At 36.5% G+C, this 20,651-nt stretch overlaps 3 protein-coding genes across 13 annotated transcripts in view; 2 read left to right on the forward strand and 1 right to left on the reverse strand.

The window, feature by feature from the left end:
* NF1 (neurofibromin 1) overlaps nt 1-20,651 on the reverse strand; it is a 274,304-nt gene that overhangs the window by 51,465 nt on the left and 202,188 nt on the right. The gene's annotated exons all lie outside the window — the stretch shown is intronic.
* EVI2A (ecotropic viral integration site 2A) lies at nt 1,048-5,764 on the forward strand. 2 transcript variants are annotated; one of them, XM_025476469.3, is made up of 3 exons: nt 1,048-1,346; nt 1,780-1,827; nt 4,370-5,764. In XM_025476469.3, the coding sequence occupies exon 3, from the start codon at nt 4,391-4,393 to the stop codon at nt 5,084-5,086; it is 696 nt and encodes a 231-aa protein (XP_025332254.1). In that variant the 5' UTR covers nt 1,048-1,346; nt 1,780-1,827; nt 4,370-4,390; the 3' UTR covers nt 5,087-5,764. The 2 variants fall into 2 exon arrangements, with proteins under 2 accessions (XP_025332254.1, XP_025332253.1); XM_025476468.3 differs by lacking the exon at nt 1,780-1,827 and having other exon boundaries at nt 1,051-1,346.
* On the forward strand, nt 8,689-18,672 carry EVI2B (ecotropic viral integration site 2B). 2 transcript variants are annotated; one of them, XM_025476462.3, is made up of 2 exons: nt 8,689-8,843; nt 16,932-18,672. In XM_025476462.3, exon 2 carries the CDS (start codon nt 16,947-16,949, stop codon nt 18,315-18,317), a length of 1,371 nt encoding a protein of 456 aa, XP_025332247.1. In that variant the 5' UTR covers nt 8,689-8,843; nt 16,932-16,946; the 3' UTR covers nt 18,318-18,672. The 2 variants fall into 2 exon arrangements, with proteins under 2 accessions (XP_025332247.1, XP_025332249.1); XM_025476464.3 differs by having other exon boundaries at nt 8,697-8,843; nt 16,935-18,672.

Here is a 20,651-nt window from a genome sequence, read left to right on the forward strand (position 1 = left end):
TAAGAGGTTCAGGTTTTCTCTCAAGGGCCCAGTATTTCTCAGAATATGTTCTGTGAAGCACTAGCATCAGAATCAACTGTGGTAACTGATAGAAATGTGGTCTGTTTCTACTACATATGAACCTATGCAGTGGGGCCTGGCAATTTTCATTGTTTTTAAGCAACCGTCTTACCTGATACTTATGTGCACAAATATTTCTGAATCACTGCTCTAGGTGTCAGAGAGTTATTCAACTTTATTTTCTTAACGAGATAAGATGATCAAAGGAAGTGATATATACAAGCTATATGAAGGAGTCAGGGCTGGTAAAAAAAAAGATACTATAGTCTAGGTATGGCCTAATGAGGATCTAAACACTATGGTGACGGTAAAAAAAAAAAAAAGAAAAAAAAAGAAAAGAAAAGAAAAGAAAAGAAAAGAAAAGAAAAGAAAAGAAAAGAAAAGAAAAGAAAGAAGAAAGAAACCAATTCAAGAATCTGAAGGAAGGATCAACACAATCCAAGGTCTGATCAGGGCTGACAGGGCTTGAATTAAAAGGACTCGCTGTATACCAACCCTCTGAGGTCACAAAGAATGCTGCTATCATGGACAAAAACAAAGAGATCATGAGGAGCAGCCAACTTTGGGAGAGAAAATGAAGTCCATTTCAGACATACTGAAAATGAAGTGATGACAGGACACTGGAGGGGAAAGAGTAAATCAACGTAAAAGCATATTCTGCTGCATATAATCTAAATTTACTCGGTATTTTCTCAAGTCATTGTTATAGTTCCACAATTTGAGACGCTGATTACGTATATCATTGTTTCTATTATCTGCCCAATACCCCAGGTCTCCAAACACATGACATTGAATCAGACTGCAGTACATAAATAAAATTTTTAGAGATTTTAGTGCTGCAGGAAAATTACCATTTCATCTTCATTCAAAAGAAGGAGGCATATACAATGAGCAAAAGGTCAAATGGCACTGAGTAGAACACCCTCCCTGCCCTGGAGGCGGGGATTTGTTGTACAAAAGCCTCCTGTCACGCCAGTAGCCAACTGGACAAGTTGGACTTTATGGTTTTTTTTGTTTTGTTTTTTTTTTCCTTCTCTGTGACATGTGCTTTAGTTGCAGCAGAAAGGAAATGTGTCATCTGTGGTTTGGTTTTAAAAGTGGAAAGCTAGCTGTAAAATCTTTTTTTTTTTTTTTTTTTTTTTTTTCAGTAACTGCAGATTTACTTTAAGGTTCATGCTCTCCAAGTCTTGTCTGCTTTAAATTACTTGGAAGCTGTACTTCAAGACAAGAAAAGAAGTGGCTATTAAAATCAGGTTATAATCAGATTTTAACCAAGAATTTATAAGGTAGGTCATCTATATGGCTTTTCTTATGCCTTTTCACTCATAACTTTGCACGGATTAGTGTTCAAGGAAGTGCTTTCAAATGAGACCTAAGAATCTTACTAACAAAGTAGAATCATAAGTGATTGAAAATGTATGCTGTTTTTTCTGGCCTATTAAGTAACATTTAAGTTAAAAATTGAAAGATTTATCATCAACAGTTTTTTCATGATTAGGAAGTATGTGAGTTTAGATTCCACAGTGAATTGAAAAGTTTTATAATTTAAAAAGTTGAAAAAATAAAGTTCATGACCAGAGATAAAGAAAACTTTTGATAACATAACCTGGCCTCCATGGCATAAATTAGGAATGCAGAGACAGTCCTCTATTCTCAGGCATTTGTAAGGGCAAGAGAAAGTCTCATTTTGTTAACAGTTTGTTTATTTGGGGATGAAAGTACATCTGGCAGAAGACAATCAACAGCAGGCCTATTATCCACCCCGCGGTAAGCACTGCTAAAATGTGTATGAATATCATGATGTATACTACACTGTTAATGAACTAATGTGATAAGAATAACCCACTTTAAATAATTTTAGCATTGAATGCAGAAAACTAGTTTAGTACAAAAGGATGAAAACTACTTGCTAACCCAATTTAAAATATTTCTCTTTGTGAAAGATTTATGAAGTATATAAAGATTCGTTATTCAAATGGAAGCTGAACACTTATTATATAAGAAGTCAATGCACAATATCTTTATTAAAGATCATAATCTAAAAAGTAATCATTCTAGAACACATAATAAAGTTTTTTTTTCCTTTAGGAAATACTACTTCAGTGGCTAGTTTCCATTTAGCATTGCTTATTACTTTTGTTACGTTTGTTAAAAGTAACAAAAGTTACTTTTGTTTGTAACAACATACTTGTTATTCTCAATTTCTATATATCAATAGCATACAAATTTTATCCAATGACATTTAACAACTATTTCTAATAAAACCTCAAAACTCAAAAAAGCATGACTACCAGCAGCATCTGTCTTACTTGGGAAGAAGTTAGAAATGCAGGATCTCAGATCCCTCCTAGACCTAAAAAATCAGAATCCACATTAAAAAACATAAACAAAAAAAGATTCCCATGACCATTCAAGTTTGAGAAGAACTTCTATAAAATAAAGTCTTAAACAGGCAATTTCACTGAATATATCTCAGGAGAATAATCAATTTTTGCTTCTAGTTATCTCAAACAAATGTTAATAATAAAATACTCCTACAAAAGTAACTTGGATGAACAGAATATTACTATAAAAGAGAGAACTCAGGACGCCTGGATGGCTCAGCGGTAGAGCGTCACCTTCAGCTCAGGGCATGATCCTGGAGTCCCGGGATCAAGTCCCATGTTGGGCTCCCGGCATGGAGCCTGCTTCTCCCTCTGCCTGTGTCTCTGCCTCTCTCTCTCTCTGTGTCTCTCATGGATAAATACATAAAATCTTTAATTAAAAAAAGAGAGAACTCGAGAGCAACACTCTTGGATCCCCTCCCTCTTTGGGAGCCTTGTACTATCAATAAACTTTGCTTTACTGCAGAAAAGAAAGGAAAGAAAAGGAAAGAAAAAGGAAAGGGAAAGAGGAAAGGAAAGGAAAGGAAAGGAAAGGAAAGGAAAGGAAAGGAAAGGAAAGGAAAGGAAAGGAAAGGAAAGGAAAGGAAAGGAAAGGAAAGGAAAGGAAAGGAAAGGAAAGGAAAGGAAAGGAAAGGAAAGGAAAGGAAAGGAAAGGAAAGGAAAGGAAAGGAAAGGAAAGGAAAGGAGAAAGAGATAACTCAATATAAAACTGATAAATTTTTTCTGCTGGTTTATCAGCACCTAGAATAGATATGCCAGTTCTATTTAAATCTTCAATCATATCGTAAATAATGAGAATTAGGAACAGACTTGTCCCCCTTTTGCACTGGCTTTCAAAGAGCTTGAAGCTAAAACTAAAATTCATCTTTTTTATTTGTATGTTGAAACTTATGATCTGCCTTGACTTCCACTTCCCACAGTCTAAATTCCACTGATCCGGATGTTCTGTATAATTTACTGTAAATTTACTGTATAATTAACTTTAAAAAATTATGTCAAATAGTCATAGAAAAGATGCTAGGCATATATGATGATGAAAAAAGTAACTTGTTTAACTTTTGAGATTATTCAGAAGAAATCTGCTTTTTCACTGTAATGCCAGATTTTTAGGTTGAGAAATCTGGCATGCCTTTGCTCTTAGCAAAGCCACAATAAATTAGGGGATATACAGGTGAATGGAGAGAACCACCCCCACAATTGCTTTCACAAATACCAGGAGTAAAACAAAAACAACAACAACAACAAAAAAAAACAAAAAACAAAAATACCAGGAGTATATTTCTAAGTACCAGGTTTATTCTAAGCTTCAAGATAAACACTCAAGAAAAAAGAACATCTTGAATTCCTATTTGAAATCCATTTTCCTTTGGTTGCTACACTTCCCCTTTCTCAATCCCAAAACAAAAACCAAAAAGCCAATTTGCATTTTCTTTTCATACATGAAGCAAAATGCTCAAGGCCACATTTCTCCTTTCCTATAAGGATCAGTGACACATTTTTTTAGAGGGTGGGGAGTTTCTTTAAATAAGATCCTTAACTGGTTGGGGGCAAAAAAAAAAAAAAAAAAAAAAAAGGAGGAATCAAAAAAGTAAAGCAGAAGTATCTGATTCAAAGCTCAAGTTTAGCATGCTTGGAACGGAGGAAACTATAAAACCATGGGATTCAGTTTAAAATGATTCACAAGTATTTTTAATGCTAACTTCTAGCATTTAAAAGAATAACAGAAATTAAATTGTTTCTTTACACACAGTCTAACAGAAAACAAACAAGCCAGGTAAAAAGGAATTCAAACGGGATAGCAAATATTAGGTATGGGTTTGTAGCTCACTTGTAAAATATCAGCTGTCCATCTTTCAACTACAATCGTAACAACTGGGAACCACTGTTCTTTCCCAAATTAACAAATGACACTGCTATCCCAACAGATTTCCAGCATATTCCTGGACATGGAGCACAGATGGCTTTACCTGCATCTCACCCTTCTGATGACGATAGTTTTTTCTTGGTCTCCTGGAACAAACGCAAACTATACCCAACTGTGGGCTAACAATACTGCTGTCTGGGAGCGAGATATTCAAAATCAGATGGGCAGAAACCAAGATGAAAACATTAACACAAACCCTACAACTTCTGCAATAGATAAAAGCAGTAACTCTGTAAACAGGACTGAAATAACATCATCTCTGGTCACATCTCTAACTCCTAAATCGGAACTGGAGCTTTATATACCTTCTGTTATCAGGAACAGTTCTCCAACAGTACAGAGCACAGAAAACACAACCAAAGATCACCGTGAAATTTTCAAAAAAGAGGTCTGTGAGGAAAACAACAACAAAATGGCTATGCTAATTTGCTTCGTTATAATTGCAGTGCTTTTTCTTATCTGCACCCTTCTATTTCTATCAACTGTAGTTCTGGCAAACAAAGTCTCATCTCTCAGACGATCAAAACAAGTAGGCAAGCGTCAGCCTAGAAGCAATGGTGATTTCCTGGCAAGCAGTGGTCTCTGGCCTGCTGAATCAGACACTTGGAAAAGAGCGCACCAGCTCACAGGGCCCAACCTAATGATGCAATCTTCTGGAACACTTATAGCTACAAGGGGAAGAAAAGATGAAGGAGGAACTGAAAAACTCACTAACTAACAGGCACTTTAGTAAAGAAAAATGCAAAGTAGCAAGGAGGAAAGTGTATGAAGTAAAAATGAAATCAGTTTGATATTTTATGCCAACATGTTGGTTTGGTGGTCTAAAATTTGTTGACATGGCAGCCTTGCAATTTAAAAGCAAGCAGGTGAAGAAAAAAAAAAAAAAAAAAAAGCAAGCAGGTGAGAAGGGGAGAAGTCTGCCCACCCTCTCAATTATTTAAAACTGTGCACTTTTGTTCTGACACTGAATATTTTAAAAAGCAGGTAACAAAATCCAAGAATGTGGGGCAGGTTTTAAAGATGACTTGAAGGAACTGACTAATGGAGGCAGAAAGGGACAATTAAATACATAATTTCCTGTTCAGCAACAGTAGTTAGATGATCTTCATCTGAACATAATTAAACTTTGAAAAGTTTTAGTGTGTCCTCAGAGGCAAATCTACGCTTTGACATCTAACAGAAGCCAAATTCCTAATGCGGAGAGTTGAACTGCAGTTTAACGATACCTCTGCTGCACGTGACAAGATCTGTACCATCTCATATACCAGCACAGCTAATTTTATGCTAGATGTTTTCATCTTTATGTATGGCACACAGAAAAAGGTGGTTTTCTACTATAAATATTGAATTAAAACTTTTAATTTTGTATAATAAATTAAGACTCCTTAGAATAAAACTGACTATATATATTTGTATTCATTTTATTATCTTAGGGAACACACTGTAAAGATCAATCAGAAAAAGAGCTTAACTGAAACAGGTGAGACTAGCCACCACAGAAGGCCAAGAGTAATTGTAAAGCACATCTTACTATTGTTTAAATGCAATGTACCTCTATTCTATAAATACTGCTTATTAGAATATTTATAGCAAATATCCAAAGAGGGATTATCTTCTGACTTCAAGGATGCCAAATGGCCTAAAATAAATTATCAGTTTTGTTCATTTTCTTTTACTATCTAATGTGACATGATCAAAGGAAAGATGTGTGTATGTTTGCTCTAATCTGGAAAACAGGATACTTCAGGTAATTGTTTAATCTTTCAAGAAACTGGGTTCAGTAAAATAATGACTTACACTTAAGACTTCCACCTTCAGTTAAATATATTACAAAAGTTGGTTTGAGAGACATTTCAACTTCTAAAACTGATCCAGGGCATTCTAATTAAAGACCAAGCTACATTTAAAGATTTTCATTCCTTATTGAGCATTTACTGTGGGCAATATGCTAGCCATTTAAGAAAAGATTTCATATATTTTTTTCCAAATATGATCACAATGTTACCCTCCATTTTAGGTTAGTGATTCCCATCCTGGTTGTGTATCAGAACCATGTGAAGAGTTTTTGAAACTAGCCAATATCTAATTAGCACCCTCTCTTTCTGATTCAGCTAGAAAGGGGTAACCAAGCTCTGGTAATTTTTGCATTAATTCCCTAGGTGATACTGCTCTTGATCATGAAAATCACTTCTTACAGGTACCATGGCTTCAAAGACTAGGTTACATCTTAAAATGAGAGGGAAGAAAAAGCGCATCAATTTTATGATTATCACCCATTTGTTAGAAAAACTATAATCATATTATTCCAGATAAAGCTAAATGCCAAAAAAATAAAAAGGTAAGCAAGAGAATTCTCATGCCAGTCACGTTATGACAGACCTCGTTATCTTTTGAGGGGTAAAAGCGACCAAACTGGCAATGAAACTGGGCAGAGCTCCCATCTTATACAAATTAAAAATTTGAGGGCAGCCCGGGTGGCTCAGCAGTTTAATGCCGCCTGCAGCCCAGGGCGTGATCCTGGAGACCCGGGATCAAGTCCCACGTCAGGCTTCCTGCATGGAGCCTGCTTCTCCCTCTGCCTGTGTCTCTGCCTCTCTCTCTGTGTGTGTCTCTCATGAATAAATAAATAAAATCTTTAAAAAAAAATTAAAATTTTGAGATTGTGTACTAGAACAAATAGTGATAAGACAAAGTACTCCTTGAGAGTCAAGTGTCATATATACTTGTCCAAGGAAATTAAAACAAATTACTGTCTTTTAGGGGCATCTGATCTGGGTGGCTCAGTCAGTTAAGCATCTGCCTTTGGCTCAGGCCATGATCCCAGGGTCCTGGGACTGAGCTCCACTTCAGGTTCTCTGTCTAGTGGGGAGCCTGCTTGTCTCTCTCCCTCTCCAATTCCCCCTGCTTATTCTCTTTCTCTCTCTCCAATAAACAATAAATAAAAATATTTTTTAAAGATTCTTAAAAATTAGTGCCTTTTAAAAAATAACAAATAAGGGGGGAGGGGGCCGGGAAAAAAAAATTAAAAAAATAAAAAAAATAAAAAATAACAAATTAGGTAACTACTTTCACATTCAATATGTAGGTCAAACATTTTCTGACAAAACAGAAAGCTTCTATTGCAAGAATATTTAAAATTCATCACTAACACCCTCAGAATAATGCTATCCAAGGACAGTTCACGAACAAACAGAAATGGTTCCTTTTCAAACTTGACAGTGTTTAAACATGATAGATTAGGATACATTTTGAGTTCAAATTTTAAAAGTTATTTTTGAACAAAGAACATTTTTGTTTTCTATCCCTGGATGTTATGGTCCACATACTCAATTCAGGGATTTTAAAATAGTGAGTCAAAAGTTTATAGTGTTTTTATTATATCTGCTTTATAATTAGACCCCTTAAAAACAAAAACTATTCTTTTTGTAACAAGTTATAAGTACCCTGACCTTAAGAACTAGGTCTCAACAGTTCATGATTCTCTGCAGTGACCAGGGTAAAACAGGGCATGGTTTAATACTTACCTTATCTACTATAACAGGTGTTATGCTAGGCACTTTACATTTATTTAATCCCATAACAAATTTACAAATTAGAAATTATGACTTCCATTTCTCAGATGAAAAAAGAGGCTAGAAGGTTACTTGCCCAGAGAAATTTTTATTTAGACTGACTCATTCTTTTTTTCAATATACTTTTGCTTATTAGTTAACTTAAGGAATCATGATTACCAATTTATTTTACTTTCCACTGAGGAGTACCTACTTTGTGGCTAATCAAAAGCTATGCACTGGAACTTGAAAATCATTTAGTAAAGTACCTGGTCAAAAAAATTTAATTATACTTTTTACCTGGGCTTTGTCTAAATTATGGATGAGGAAATAATGTTAACATTTACTGCCTTCCTACTGTGTGTGAGGTATCTATACATGTTATCTTATTTAATCTTCACAGTAACTCAGTAAGAGAAATATCATCCCTCCAGAGGAGGAAATGATGACTCAGAATACAACAACTTGCCTAAGGTGATCAAATAAACAGAACACATCATTCACTTCTTATGAAAAGAAATCTTACTTTGGGTAGTAACCCAAGAGGAGGTTTTTCCTTAGAATAGGTAAGTTCCCCTCTAAAGCTGTATTGTAAATATTTAAATTATATAATCACATAACTAAAGAGTCTCAAATATTGACTTACCAATATTAATTAAAAGCATTCAAATCTTAAAGCTGCAAATTGTGTTTCAAAATAAGTTCTGTTAAAGTAGTGCACTTCTTAGTCATTTTGTGGCTTTATTGCACTTCCGGAACCAACTATCAATAAACTTCCTCTTTTTCTCCGGAAAGCATTTCAGTTTGCTACAGGACCATTTTTAATCTGAACTGAACCACCCCTTTTGCTTTCTTAGCCAAATCGCCAAAATGTCCAGATAGAACAAGAACTTAGCATTCTGCAAAAAGAAGTTAACAGTTGAGGTAAGAAAATTTTCACACAGGCAATCTGGTTTATCTTTGCTTTATATAAAATTTATTTTTAAAACTAAAATGTTAAGTATTTCAAACTTAAACTCTGCTAGTCTAAAGATGTCTATAACAGGTTTTGTAATTTTGTTGCATGGAATGAAAAAATATCCAATGTTGAGTTTGCCTTGAAGAAACATTTTCAGCTAGATTTGTAATATCATAGCCCTTTTAAAGTTTATTCAATCACAATGGTTGATTAGCCTTAGTTCTGTAATTAAAAAGTAAACTATAACCATGGCAGATAAAGCTAAAGGTTATAAGTAAAACTAGAATCCATGGGAAATGACCAAATTTACAATCCCCAAATACCAACTGTTAAAAATTGTAATTACTTTCTATAAAATTTTCCTATACATAATCCACAGATTTATTTATTTTTAAATCCCCTTTAGTTTCTATGGGATTAGTTTAATGGTCACCTCCACTTAATTTAAAAAAGAAATCAAGGGAGATTAGATGAGGTACTCAATTACCATTATTACATATGCTTTTTTTTTTTACACACAGAATTTCTATATTTAAGTAATAATGGTTATAGGAAAATATTGTAGCTGTTTAAAGCTCACTATGACAAAACTGTTATGATAAAATGTATGTACATACATTTGTATCATCTACATATTTATGCCATAATTTATTATCTGAGCTGTTGGTAAACACTGTAAAATAGATAAGGAAAAAACACAGGATAAATAACAGAAAATTGCTAATATGCATACAACATGCCTACTATGTGAATAAACAGGGTAATTACAAAGTAAATATCCTCCAAATAAAAACTGCAAAGAGTTTAGTTTACACAGACTTGTAACATCACAGAATAAATTCATAGTGAGTAATACTCTTTCAACATTTCATAACTATTTATCACTTTCCCTTATAGAAGTCCACTTTGGATTTTTTCTAAGTAACTATTACAAGCTAGAAAATAAATATTTTTATCTCTTTTTTAGACAAGATTTGTTTCTATATATTTTTAAAGGATCAGTTCAAAATTTAGAGTGTAATAGTACATGAGTTTTCCAACTAATTTCTATATAACTCTACTTAGAAGGAAATTGTGAATTCTAAATTCAAATTTGTTAAATATAAATCTGATGCCTTTTATTGTCCAATCTTTAAAAGTCACCTCAAATATGAAAGCTTACAGGCTAACCATTCAAAACTCTCAAAACTGTTTTCATAGAATCAGAAGACCAAAATGGTTTTCTGGTAGTTCTTTTTCTATTCCTTACTCAAGACTGCCTCCAAAAGTTATTTATATATCTATTCCCAGAAAGCTCACATCTCCCTCCCTCATAAAGCATTCCTGCTTCATAATTTTACTATGAAAGGCAGTGCAGCTTATTTAGTGACATGTAATAGAAGGAAGGGCTCTGATACACCACTGACATGATTTCTTTATCACTGCCTCTATTTACAACTGTGACATTCTGGCAAGTTATTCCACAACTCTGTGTCTCAGTTTCTTTATCTGGAAGATGAAAGTAAGGCTACCCTGCTCTACAAAATAGGATAGTACCTAACATTTAGTGGGTACACAGTAAATGGTAGTTATTATTGATTAAAGTCACCAAATATTTCCTATTATAGTTCAAGGTTAATTTCCCTTTCTATGTCTCAAGATACACAATTGCTGTTTTCTTCCTTTTATGATTTAATAACCAGTTGGAGATATACTACTAGTAAATTTCAATCTATTATATCTATATTGTAACTTATTAAATCAAAGTAGTAATAATATCAAAGTCATACTGATTCAGGTATTATTTTTGATATTGCTTCCTATACTTGCCTTTTTGTCTAAGAGACTCTCCAAAAATCTCGATTCTCTTTAAATGACATTTCTTACCATATCCAACATAACAGGATCAATTTTAACTGTACTCTTTATGTACTTATACATCATATTTATGAGAACATGTCTAATACATGAGGACTCCTACCATCATGGTAACTGCGGAAGATGTTTGGTTAAATGAGTTGATGTTTTCCTTCCTCTTAAAACATTTTTAAATATTCAGGAAAAACAAAGGACCAAAATCACAGATTTATTTTATTTATTTATTTTTTAAAGATTTTATTCATTTATTCATGAGAGAGAGAGAGAGCGAGGGGCAGAGACACAGGCAGACGGAGAAGCAGGTTCCATGCAGGGAGCCTGACGCGGGACTCTATCCTAGGACTCCAGGATCACGCCCTGGGCTGAAGGCAGATGCTTAAGCACTGAGCCACCCAGGGGTCCCCAAAATCACAGATTTAGATCTCAAAGTGCCAACCCATAATGATGAGCAAAATACTGCCAATATGAAGGTAGGCAAATTTGGGATTTGCCTGTTCAGCCGACTAAGGGATTTCTAGAAAAGTGCTATATAGAATGTGCATGAGTTCTTTAGAATAATTAGCAGTTATGTCTTGAATAGTGCCAGAAAAAATTTAAAAAGAGAATCTCAAGAATACTTAGAATGGATGAGAACCTGTAATGAAAGCCTAGTAAAGGGATCCCTGGGTGGCGCAGCGGTTTGGCGCCTGCCTTTGGCCCAGGGCGCGATCCTGGAGACCCGGGATCGAATCCCACGTCGGGCTCCCGGTGCATGGAGCCTGCTTCTCCCTCTGCCTGTGTCTCTGCCTCTCTCTCTCTCTCTCTCTGTGACTATCATAAATAAATTAATTAATTAATAAAAAAAAAAAAAAAAAAGAAAGCCTAGTGAATTTGAGAAGACGGGGGAGTCAAGTTCTCCATTGTGGGAAGACCGCTCCTCCTTACCACTTCCCTGTGTCCACAAATACGGTCCAGTGACAGAGAGCAGCACTTCATGGTTGTTCCTTCCATCTATTTCAATCTTCTCACCCAACTTCTAATTTTGCCCACTTTAATCATCTACCCTAATTCTTGCTAACTATATAACTACCACTTTTTCTTCAGTTTTTTACTAACTTTTCAATACTTTCTCTAGTCCACTGACCTTCCCTTTTCACATATATTTGCTGCTTACTATAATTTATAGTAAATTTATTTTTCTCTTTGGGTTTTTATTTCTTTGCACTCCCTTTTTCATTTCATCTTATTTGACATTTTCTCCCTTTTACTCCCCTCCCCCATGTGATTCATTGTTTCTACCTTCTCTCCCTGCAGAAGCAATGTTGGTACTTCAGGTACACATGTTTACATATTTAAAAAAATACATATGTTAAATAACTTTCTGCACTGGTAATAACACTGGACTTACTATTCTGAGTTAGAAGAAGTCAATTTCCTCACTATTATGCCCCATGTTTATTCCGCTATTAAATTCTGCTCTTTCTTTTCTGGACTGTTCTGATTTGCTATAGTAGAATTCTAACACAGATTCTAGCATTCTGATGTAGCAGACCTTAGGAGGGTAGAAAGCTAACTGATGAGTGAGAAGAGATAATAAGATTGTTAAAAAATAGAATTTGGTTTTGATATTGTTGTAACCCTTAAATGACAAGTAGAAAAATCTCATATATTGAAGGTTTATGGTCTTCCTATTGAAAAAAGAAGCTATGATATGAACCTACCAAAATTGATCTTACAAACTAAAATGGTTTATAATTATGTTCCTGGTCTCAGTCTTTCCTCCTCTAGTGCCTTTCTTAGCTAAATGAAAGAGGAACTGTGTGGGTTTTTTAAAAATTTCAAGCTAAGTCACAAAAAAGGGAAATATTTTTGGCTGAAGACAATTCATGGCCTATATTTTCTGTTGCTTTAGATGGCATTTTTTAAAAACTAAAGTGTAACTCTGAAGAATGTTTTTTCGGGGGTGGTGGTAATCTGAAGAATAGCAAGTGCGAACTGCACAATGATAATCATCATCTGCACAATGATGATTCAAATCCCCACATTTATGCCAAAAGTTTCAATTTTTCCCATTAAACCTTTTACAAAATGGATAAAAAGCATAATTTAATAACTTAGATTTCATCTTCTCTGCTTACATTCTGGCAGAAGTATTAATAAATAGTGAAAAGTGAAATGGAAAGGAACCATGAAACCAATACAGGTTAAGTTTCCTGAGCTCCTAACATATAACACTTAGCTGTAAAGGAATATACGGTGGTTTAGGGAGTAAAAAGAGCACATGCTTGTGAATCAGATGGTCCTGAGTACAAATTCCCAATCTGTGATATAATATACATAATAGTGATAGAACACTGGGCAAACTCTTAATGCATGTGAATTTGTCTCTTTATCTGTAAGTCAAGGATTTCTCCATTTTCCTCATAGTCATTTAAAGGTTAAATGAAGTAAAGTTATATAAACATCTCAGTACAGTACAGAGTATGTTCTACATAATTTTTTAATTTCTTTTATGCCTTCTTCAAGGTTCTCGTTTGAATGGGTAGGGATAATAGAAAGAAAATGTGCAAAGTTAAGAGTAATAAAAAATAACACAATTATTTAAGAGAATAAAGATGTGAGGAGGACCATGAATAATTATCTAAGGAATCATATAGACAAAAAAAAGAAGGAAGATTCAGGGAATGGCTAATCTCTCTGGGTTGTGGTCGGTCACAGAGAACTTGATTTAAGAAGGGGAATTTAAACTGAGGTCTGACCAATGAAGACCGGTTCAGATAGGAAAAGAGGCTGGGTTTGGGGGAGGGGAGTGTGGGACACTCTAAGAGGGTGAGAAACAGTGTTATTAAAAATGTCTATTTAAAGGATGCCTGGGTGGCTCAGTGATTGAGCGTCTGCCTTTGGCTCAGGGTGTGATCCCAGAGGTCCGGGATCAAGTCCCACATCGGGCTCCCTGCATGGAGCCTGCTTCTCTTCCCTCTGCCTGTGTCTCTGCTTCTCTGTGTCTCTCATGAATAAATAAATAAAATCTTTTTTTAAAAAAAGTCTATATAGGGGAAAAAGCATGTGTCTGGAAAATCCTTAAGATGGGAAGAGGTGCATTTGGCTGAATGAGAAGTTTCAGTCCTGAGACCTAAGTCAGGACTGGTAAACTCAAGCACAAGGAAGAAAATTCAGTTTAGAATTTTTGTCTTGACAGCAACGGGGAACCTATTAATAAGGGAGTAGTAAAGTGCCTATAAATGCTTTTCAGAATATTAATTCTTCAGCATTATGCAGGAAAATTTAAAGGAGAAAAATTTTTAATTTAGCCTTGGAGTATTAGAAAGAAAATTAAGGGGATCCCTGGGTGGCGCAGCGGTTTAGCACCTGCCTTTGGCTCAGGGCGCGATCCTGGAGACCCGGGATCAAATCCCACGTCGGGCTCCCAGTGCATGGAGCCTGCTTCTCACTCTGCCTATGTCTCTGCCTCTCTCTAGCTCTCTCTCTGTGTAACTATTGTAAATAAATAAAAATTAAAAAAAAAAGAAAATTAAAAGGAAGAGACCATACAGGGGGAATAAATCACATGCCCTCTACTAAAACAGGGTAATGTACCATCATTGTGTACCAAGTGGTAGAGGAGGAAGCAATGAAAACTACTCAAATATGCTGAAAAGTCCATTTATTTGCAAAACCTGAGGAGTTCCTCTTCTGTTATCATACTTTGCCTAGAACATCAAATCTCTCTCACATTGGCTTAAGAATCCTAGAAAAACTAGTTTCTAATCATATTTTCCCAGATCTAACACCCTGAGATGTTCCTTTCCCTAATGTTAAGAAATAATGAAATGGTTCTCATTGTGTTTAATGATGTACAAAATGGTCTCTTACACCTAGAGCTGAAAACCGTCTTAGTCTAACTCCTCACTTTAGAGAGAAGGCAACTGAGAACAGGAGAGATGAAGTGACTAGTTCTCATAGTGAGACAGAGTGACTAGTCAGATGCATAGCCACATGTTGGAAGTAGAACTGGAACTTACTCTTCAAGTTTTAGCACCTACCACATCCCACAAAAAGCCCTGCCTGCCAAACTTACACATAAGCCTTCTCTTCCCATGTCCATATGTTGGTTCCCCTGCCTGAAACATTTTATTTGCTTAATTCCTTCTTACAGATCTTTCAAGACTCAGTTCAAGTTTTACTTCTCTGAGAAGCCTTCCCTGAAAGCCTCCCAGGCTATGTTGGTTTCTTTGTGCATCTCTTGTGTACCTTTATGAGAAAACTTATTAAATTATCATAATTATTATTTGCTTCCACCACTAGAAACTTTTTTGGGAGGCATTATCTCTTAAACCTAGAACAGGCCTGACACAATAAATGAATGAAAGCAGCAGTGGGACAACTTTATCAACTGGACAGAACTGACTTAACCAGATTCAAAGATCATTTAGGATTCTGAGTTGAACTGACTCCTTTAAGAGTAATAAGATCCTAAGAGTACCTGGGGGTAGCTCAGTTGGTTAACTGTTGGACTCTTTTTTTTTTTTTAAGGATTTTATTTATTTATTCATGAGAGACACACACAGAGAGAGAGGCAGAGACATACACAGAGAGGCAGAGAGAGAGGCAGAGAGAGAGGCAGAGGGAGAAGCAGGCTCCATGTAGGAAGCCTGATGTGGGACTCGATCCCGGGACTCCAGAATCACGCCCTGGGCCGAAGGCAGGCGCTAAACCACTGAGCCACCCAGGGATCCCCAAGTGTTGGACTCTTAACATCACCTCAGGTCATGATCTCCGGGTCAGGAGATGGAGCCCCAGGTTGAGTTCCTCATTGGGCTCCATGCTCAGCACATGTCTACTTGAGATTCTCTCCCTCTCCTTCTGCCCCTCCCTCCACTCATGGGCTCATGTGCATTCTCTTTTTAATCTTGAAAAAAAGAGTACAAGATCCTAACATAAAGACACAGTGCTAGACTCTGATGATGCTGTAGAGACTACTAGCATGATAGACTCTGCATAAAAAACTTCAACAAAGATAGTACCATAAACAAAAATAGAAGAGGAGTCAGTTTTGACATGAAGATGAATTGTTTTAAATATGCTAAATTTGCTACGGCAGGATATATACATGGAAATATCCACCAAAAAGTTATATAAATGGAACAGAATTAAAGAGATTTAGGCTGGATGTGCAGGTTTGGGAGTTAAAGGCATACAGGTGAGAGTTGAAATTTTATAGAATCAGGATCAGAGAATACTAGCTAAGAATGAGGACTGAATAGGAAGTACCCATATTTAAGGAGAAAAAAGGGCACCTGGGTAGCTCAGTCAGTTTAAGTGTCAGCCTTTGGCTCAGGTCCTGATTTCAGGGTCCTAGGATTGAGCCCCAAGTCTGGCTCCCTGCTGAGCGGGAAGCTTGCTTCTCCCCTCTCCCTCTCCCTCTGCCCACCCCACCCCCCACTCATGCTCTCTCTCTCTCTCTCTCAAATAAATAAGTAAAATCTTTAAAAAGAGAGAAAAATGGGAGCTGGTGAGATTACCATGAAAGGAAGACTATCACAAAGAGCTACTTGAATAGTGCTGAAGGCATAGTCAATAGCATCAAATGTGGTCAACAGAGGGAGGGGGGAAAAAGAGAATAAAGAAAAGATTGTTGAATTAGATAACAGATGATCACTGGTGTCCTTCAGAACAACAGGATCAACTATTTCTAGTAGTAAGGAAGAGAAAAATAAAGAGCACATGGACCAAGCAGCCAGAGCCTATGTATTTCAGAAGTATGACTGTGAAATGAAGGATTGTAATGTAATGAAGCTAGGGGAGCAGCAGGGCCAAGTACAGATCCTATGAAAGAATTAAGAGAGATTATTGCCTATGAGGTCCAACTATAGTAAGTTAGAATATATTCAAGAGTTGTTTAGGGATCCCTGGGTGGCGCAGCGGTTTAGTGCCTGCCTTTGGCCCAGGGCGCGATCCTGGAGACCGGGGATCGAATCCCACGTCGGGCTCCCGGTGCATGGAGCCTGCTTCTCCCTCTGCCTGTGTCTCTGCCTCTCTCTCTCTCTCTCTCTATCATAATAAATAAAAATTTAAAAAAAAAAGAGTTGTTTATACTATAGTGTCCCAAGTCTACATAACAAACAATAAATACTTATTAAGTACCTACATACTTTGTGCCAGACACCAAATAATACCTGTCTTTCTTTCTTTCTTTCGTTATAAAACCACTGGTAAAGAAGAAACATTCTGAAATGGATCCCAAATATTTCATCTTAGTTTTGTTTTGTGGACACCTCAGTGATACATTTTTCTCAAAGACAGAAGCAACGACAACAGAGAAGCAACCACAGTTTACTTTATTGAGCTCATCAAGGCAACATACCTCAGCTAATTCCCAAAACATAACAGGGAATCTTATGAGTCAACCAACACAATTCAACCATGTTTCTCCTGCACAACCAATACCAACTACCAAAGATGCTGCTGGACAATCAACACCAGCTGCCTATGCTTCTTCTGAAAAACCAGAAGCACACACTTCTGCTGGGCAACCACTTGCCTCTAACCCCACCAAACAACCAATTCCAACAGCCAACACCTCCTCCCGACAAACAGCACTACTGGTGTTTACTTCTGCTGGACAACTAACCCCATCTGCCCCTACTTCTACCAAACAACTGCCACCATTTGTCTATACTTCCACTCAACAACCATCATCTGTCCATACCTCTTCTAGAAAACCAGTATCACCAACTGTTCATAATCCATCTATACAACCAACACCAAGTGTCAAAAGCTCAACTAGGAATACTCCAGGATTCATCCTAGAAACTACCAGTAACAAAAATATCTCACATGAAACTACATCTAATTCAATAGCTGCCATATTACTTGGTGTAATTCTGACTTCTATGTTGGTATCTATAATCATAATTCTACTATGGAAATGCTTGAGAAAACCAGTTTTAAATGATCAGAATTGGGCAGGTAGGTCTCCATTTGCTGATGGTGAAACCCCTGACATATATATGGATAACATTAGAGAAAATGAAGTGCCCACAAAACGCACATCAATTGTTTCACTTATGCCCTGGAAAGCAGGCAAAAGCACACTGTTAGCTGATGACTTGGAAATTAAGTTGTTTGAATCAAGTGAACACATTGAACATTCCAACAACCCCAAAACAGAGAAAATAAAAGATCAAGCAAATGGTACATCAGAGGAGAGTGCTGGTGGATCAACCATTGGCACTGCTGTTTCTTCTTCAGATGATGCAGATCCACTTCCACCACCTCCTCTACTTCTTGATTTAGAAGGACAGGAGAGTAACCAATGTGACAAACCCACAATGACAGTTATATCTCCTCTTCCAAATGATTCCACTAACCTCCCACCATCTCTGGACTGTCTTAATCAAGTGTGTGAAGATCATAATTCTGAGTTCAAACAAACATTTCCACCTCCACCTGACTCACTTAACTTGTCCCTGGCACCAGGAGATTTCATGAAAAACCAGGAAGATTCCAAAAATGAGATCCAGTGTCAGGATTTCTCTATTCCTCTGGACTCTGATCAAGATCACAGTGAATCCTTGCCACTCCCACCTGAAGAACTGTTATAAATAGTATAACTTGCTTTTTAGCTGATTTTCCATCCTTCTTATGAACTCCATCTTGTTTTTCTTCATGTGATGATGGCAACCTGTAGCCAATTTTTATTTTTATTCAGGAACTACCTGAAATCTGCTCAAAATCCATGTGCATAAGTAGAACTTACTTTTAAAAAATGATGTAATAGTGATCTATATACCGGCTATAGTACTTAACTTTAAATGTACAGTACATTTTATATATGTATGTAAATAACCATTTTGAAAACAAATACTCTACATACACTTAATATCACCTAATAGATATTTTTCCTCCTGAAAAGCTGTGTATAAAGTTACCCTGAATAAATAACATTTTGTTTTTCCATTTCAAAGTTTGAGGTGGGGGGAGGGGCATGAGGAATTAAATACATACTCCAAGTTTTAAACAAAACTCCAAATTTTAAATTAATACCTCAAATATTAAATAACTATTCCATGTTTGTGGGGATGAGAAACTAAAATGCATGTTGAGGATACAAAAATTTTTTTTAGCTCTCATTGGAAGCAGTAAAGCAATTCTGTTAAAACATCAAATGGAAGGGGGTGTTGGATTGGGGATACCTACTCTGAAAAAATAAGAACATGCACCATAAACTGTAGACATTTTTCCTATCTTGTTGGGAGAGCACAGCTTCTAAAACTAACATCTTTAAAGATTTTCTTCTTCCTATGGCTCAAGCACCCTAACAAAAGAAATCTTACAAAGGAAAATAAAACCACATACACTAAACCACACCTCAATGGCTTCATTCCAAATTTGAATGATTTTTCCAAGAAAAACAGACTGTATCAAATACAGATGGTTCTCAACTTTCACTAAACTTAACACTTTCTGACCTTATACACTTAAACTCTTAAACCACCATTCCTATGTAGAATTTCATCTTTCTTTTTTTTTTTTTTTTCATCTTTCCTCCATAAACTGATAAGTAATGAATCTGAGTTATCAGAGTAGGGGTGGACCCAATCTTTGTCAGAGTCATGGTGGCAAGTATTCCATGGCTATATGCTTGTGGCAGTACCAGCCTATGCCTGCAAAAGAGCAGCACGCAGTCTTCCTTCTTACCCTACCCTAACCCCTGGGGGAAATCTCGCTCAAAATGAAATATGATGGTCTTGCTGGTAGTTTAACCTTGAAGAACCCCTCATAGTTCTGGGGTTTTTCAAAACAAAATATAGTATTTATTTGTAGCACTAGTGTTCACAAAAACACAAAGCTCCATCTTTTTGGACAATGAAATTTTATATACAGTATTTCCCTTTAAATCTTTTAAACCATCCCTTACTGACCATTAAAACTTTTTATTTACAGAAACATTTCCTTGAACTTATTTTTCCTGATGTTTATTTCTGAAGTATGTTTATTATCATATTAGATGGGTACTCAGTCTTCCACATTAAAATATTTCTTTCATGTTGTCTTTCAAACTTAGCACTTTTAAGGTTAATTTACCCAGGAGCAAGCAGGAGTTTAAGAATTCCCTATTAATCTTCAGAATTGTAAGTATTCTAGTCAGCTTAAATAAGGTACGTTTTTATATTTGGTCAAGACTGGGGATCCCTGGGTGGCGCAGCGGTTTGGCGCCTGCCTTTGGCCCAGGGCGCGAGCCTGGAGACCTGGGATCGAATCCCACGTCGGGCTCCCGGTGCGTGGAGCCTGCTTCTCCCTCTGCCTGTGTCTCTGCCTCTTTCTCTATCTCTGTGTGACTATCATAAATAAATAAAAATTAAAAAAAAAATATTTGGTCAAGACTTTGATGTATTTAAGCCATCATAATATTCTTTATTTTACATGTAAGATGGTTACCTAAGAGGCCTTTTCCACACTTTTGCTCTTCTTTCTCATCACCTTCTTTTCTGATCTCTTGAAGGACAGATGCTGGGACATATAGGAAAATGCCAACTCTTACAGATAAACCAAGAGCTGATGATCTATCTGGTCACAGTCTTATCTGATTCTTCAAATTCTACATGCCACTTTCTTCCTTCTGTTCTTTGTATAACCAAGGAACAGACTAACAGCAGCTAGTTTTGGGGTTGTTTTTAATTCTCTGCCGGGGGAGAAAATAATTCCCATTTACTGCATGTAATTTTTCCCCACTGAGGTCAGTGGAAGCCGAGCAGCCAAACAGTGGCAACCCTTGCTTAATCAGCAGAAAGAGGGATCCCTGGGTGGCGCAGCGGTTTGGCGCCTGCCTTTGGCCCAGGGCGCGATCCTGGAGACCCGGGATCGAATCCCACATCAGGCTCCCGGTGCATGGAGCCTGCTTCTCCCTCTGCCTGTGTCTCTGCCCCTCTCTCTCT

This window comes from Canis lupus, chromosome 9, assembly GCF_003254725.2.
Source record: "Canis lupus dingo isolate Sandy chromosome 9, ASM325472v2, whole genome shotgun sequence".
In the NCBI taxonomy this organism is placed as follows: Eukaryota; Metazoa; Chordata; class Mammalia; order Carnivora; family Canidae; genus Canis; species Canis lupus.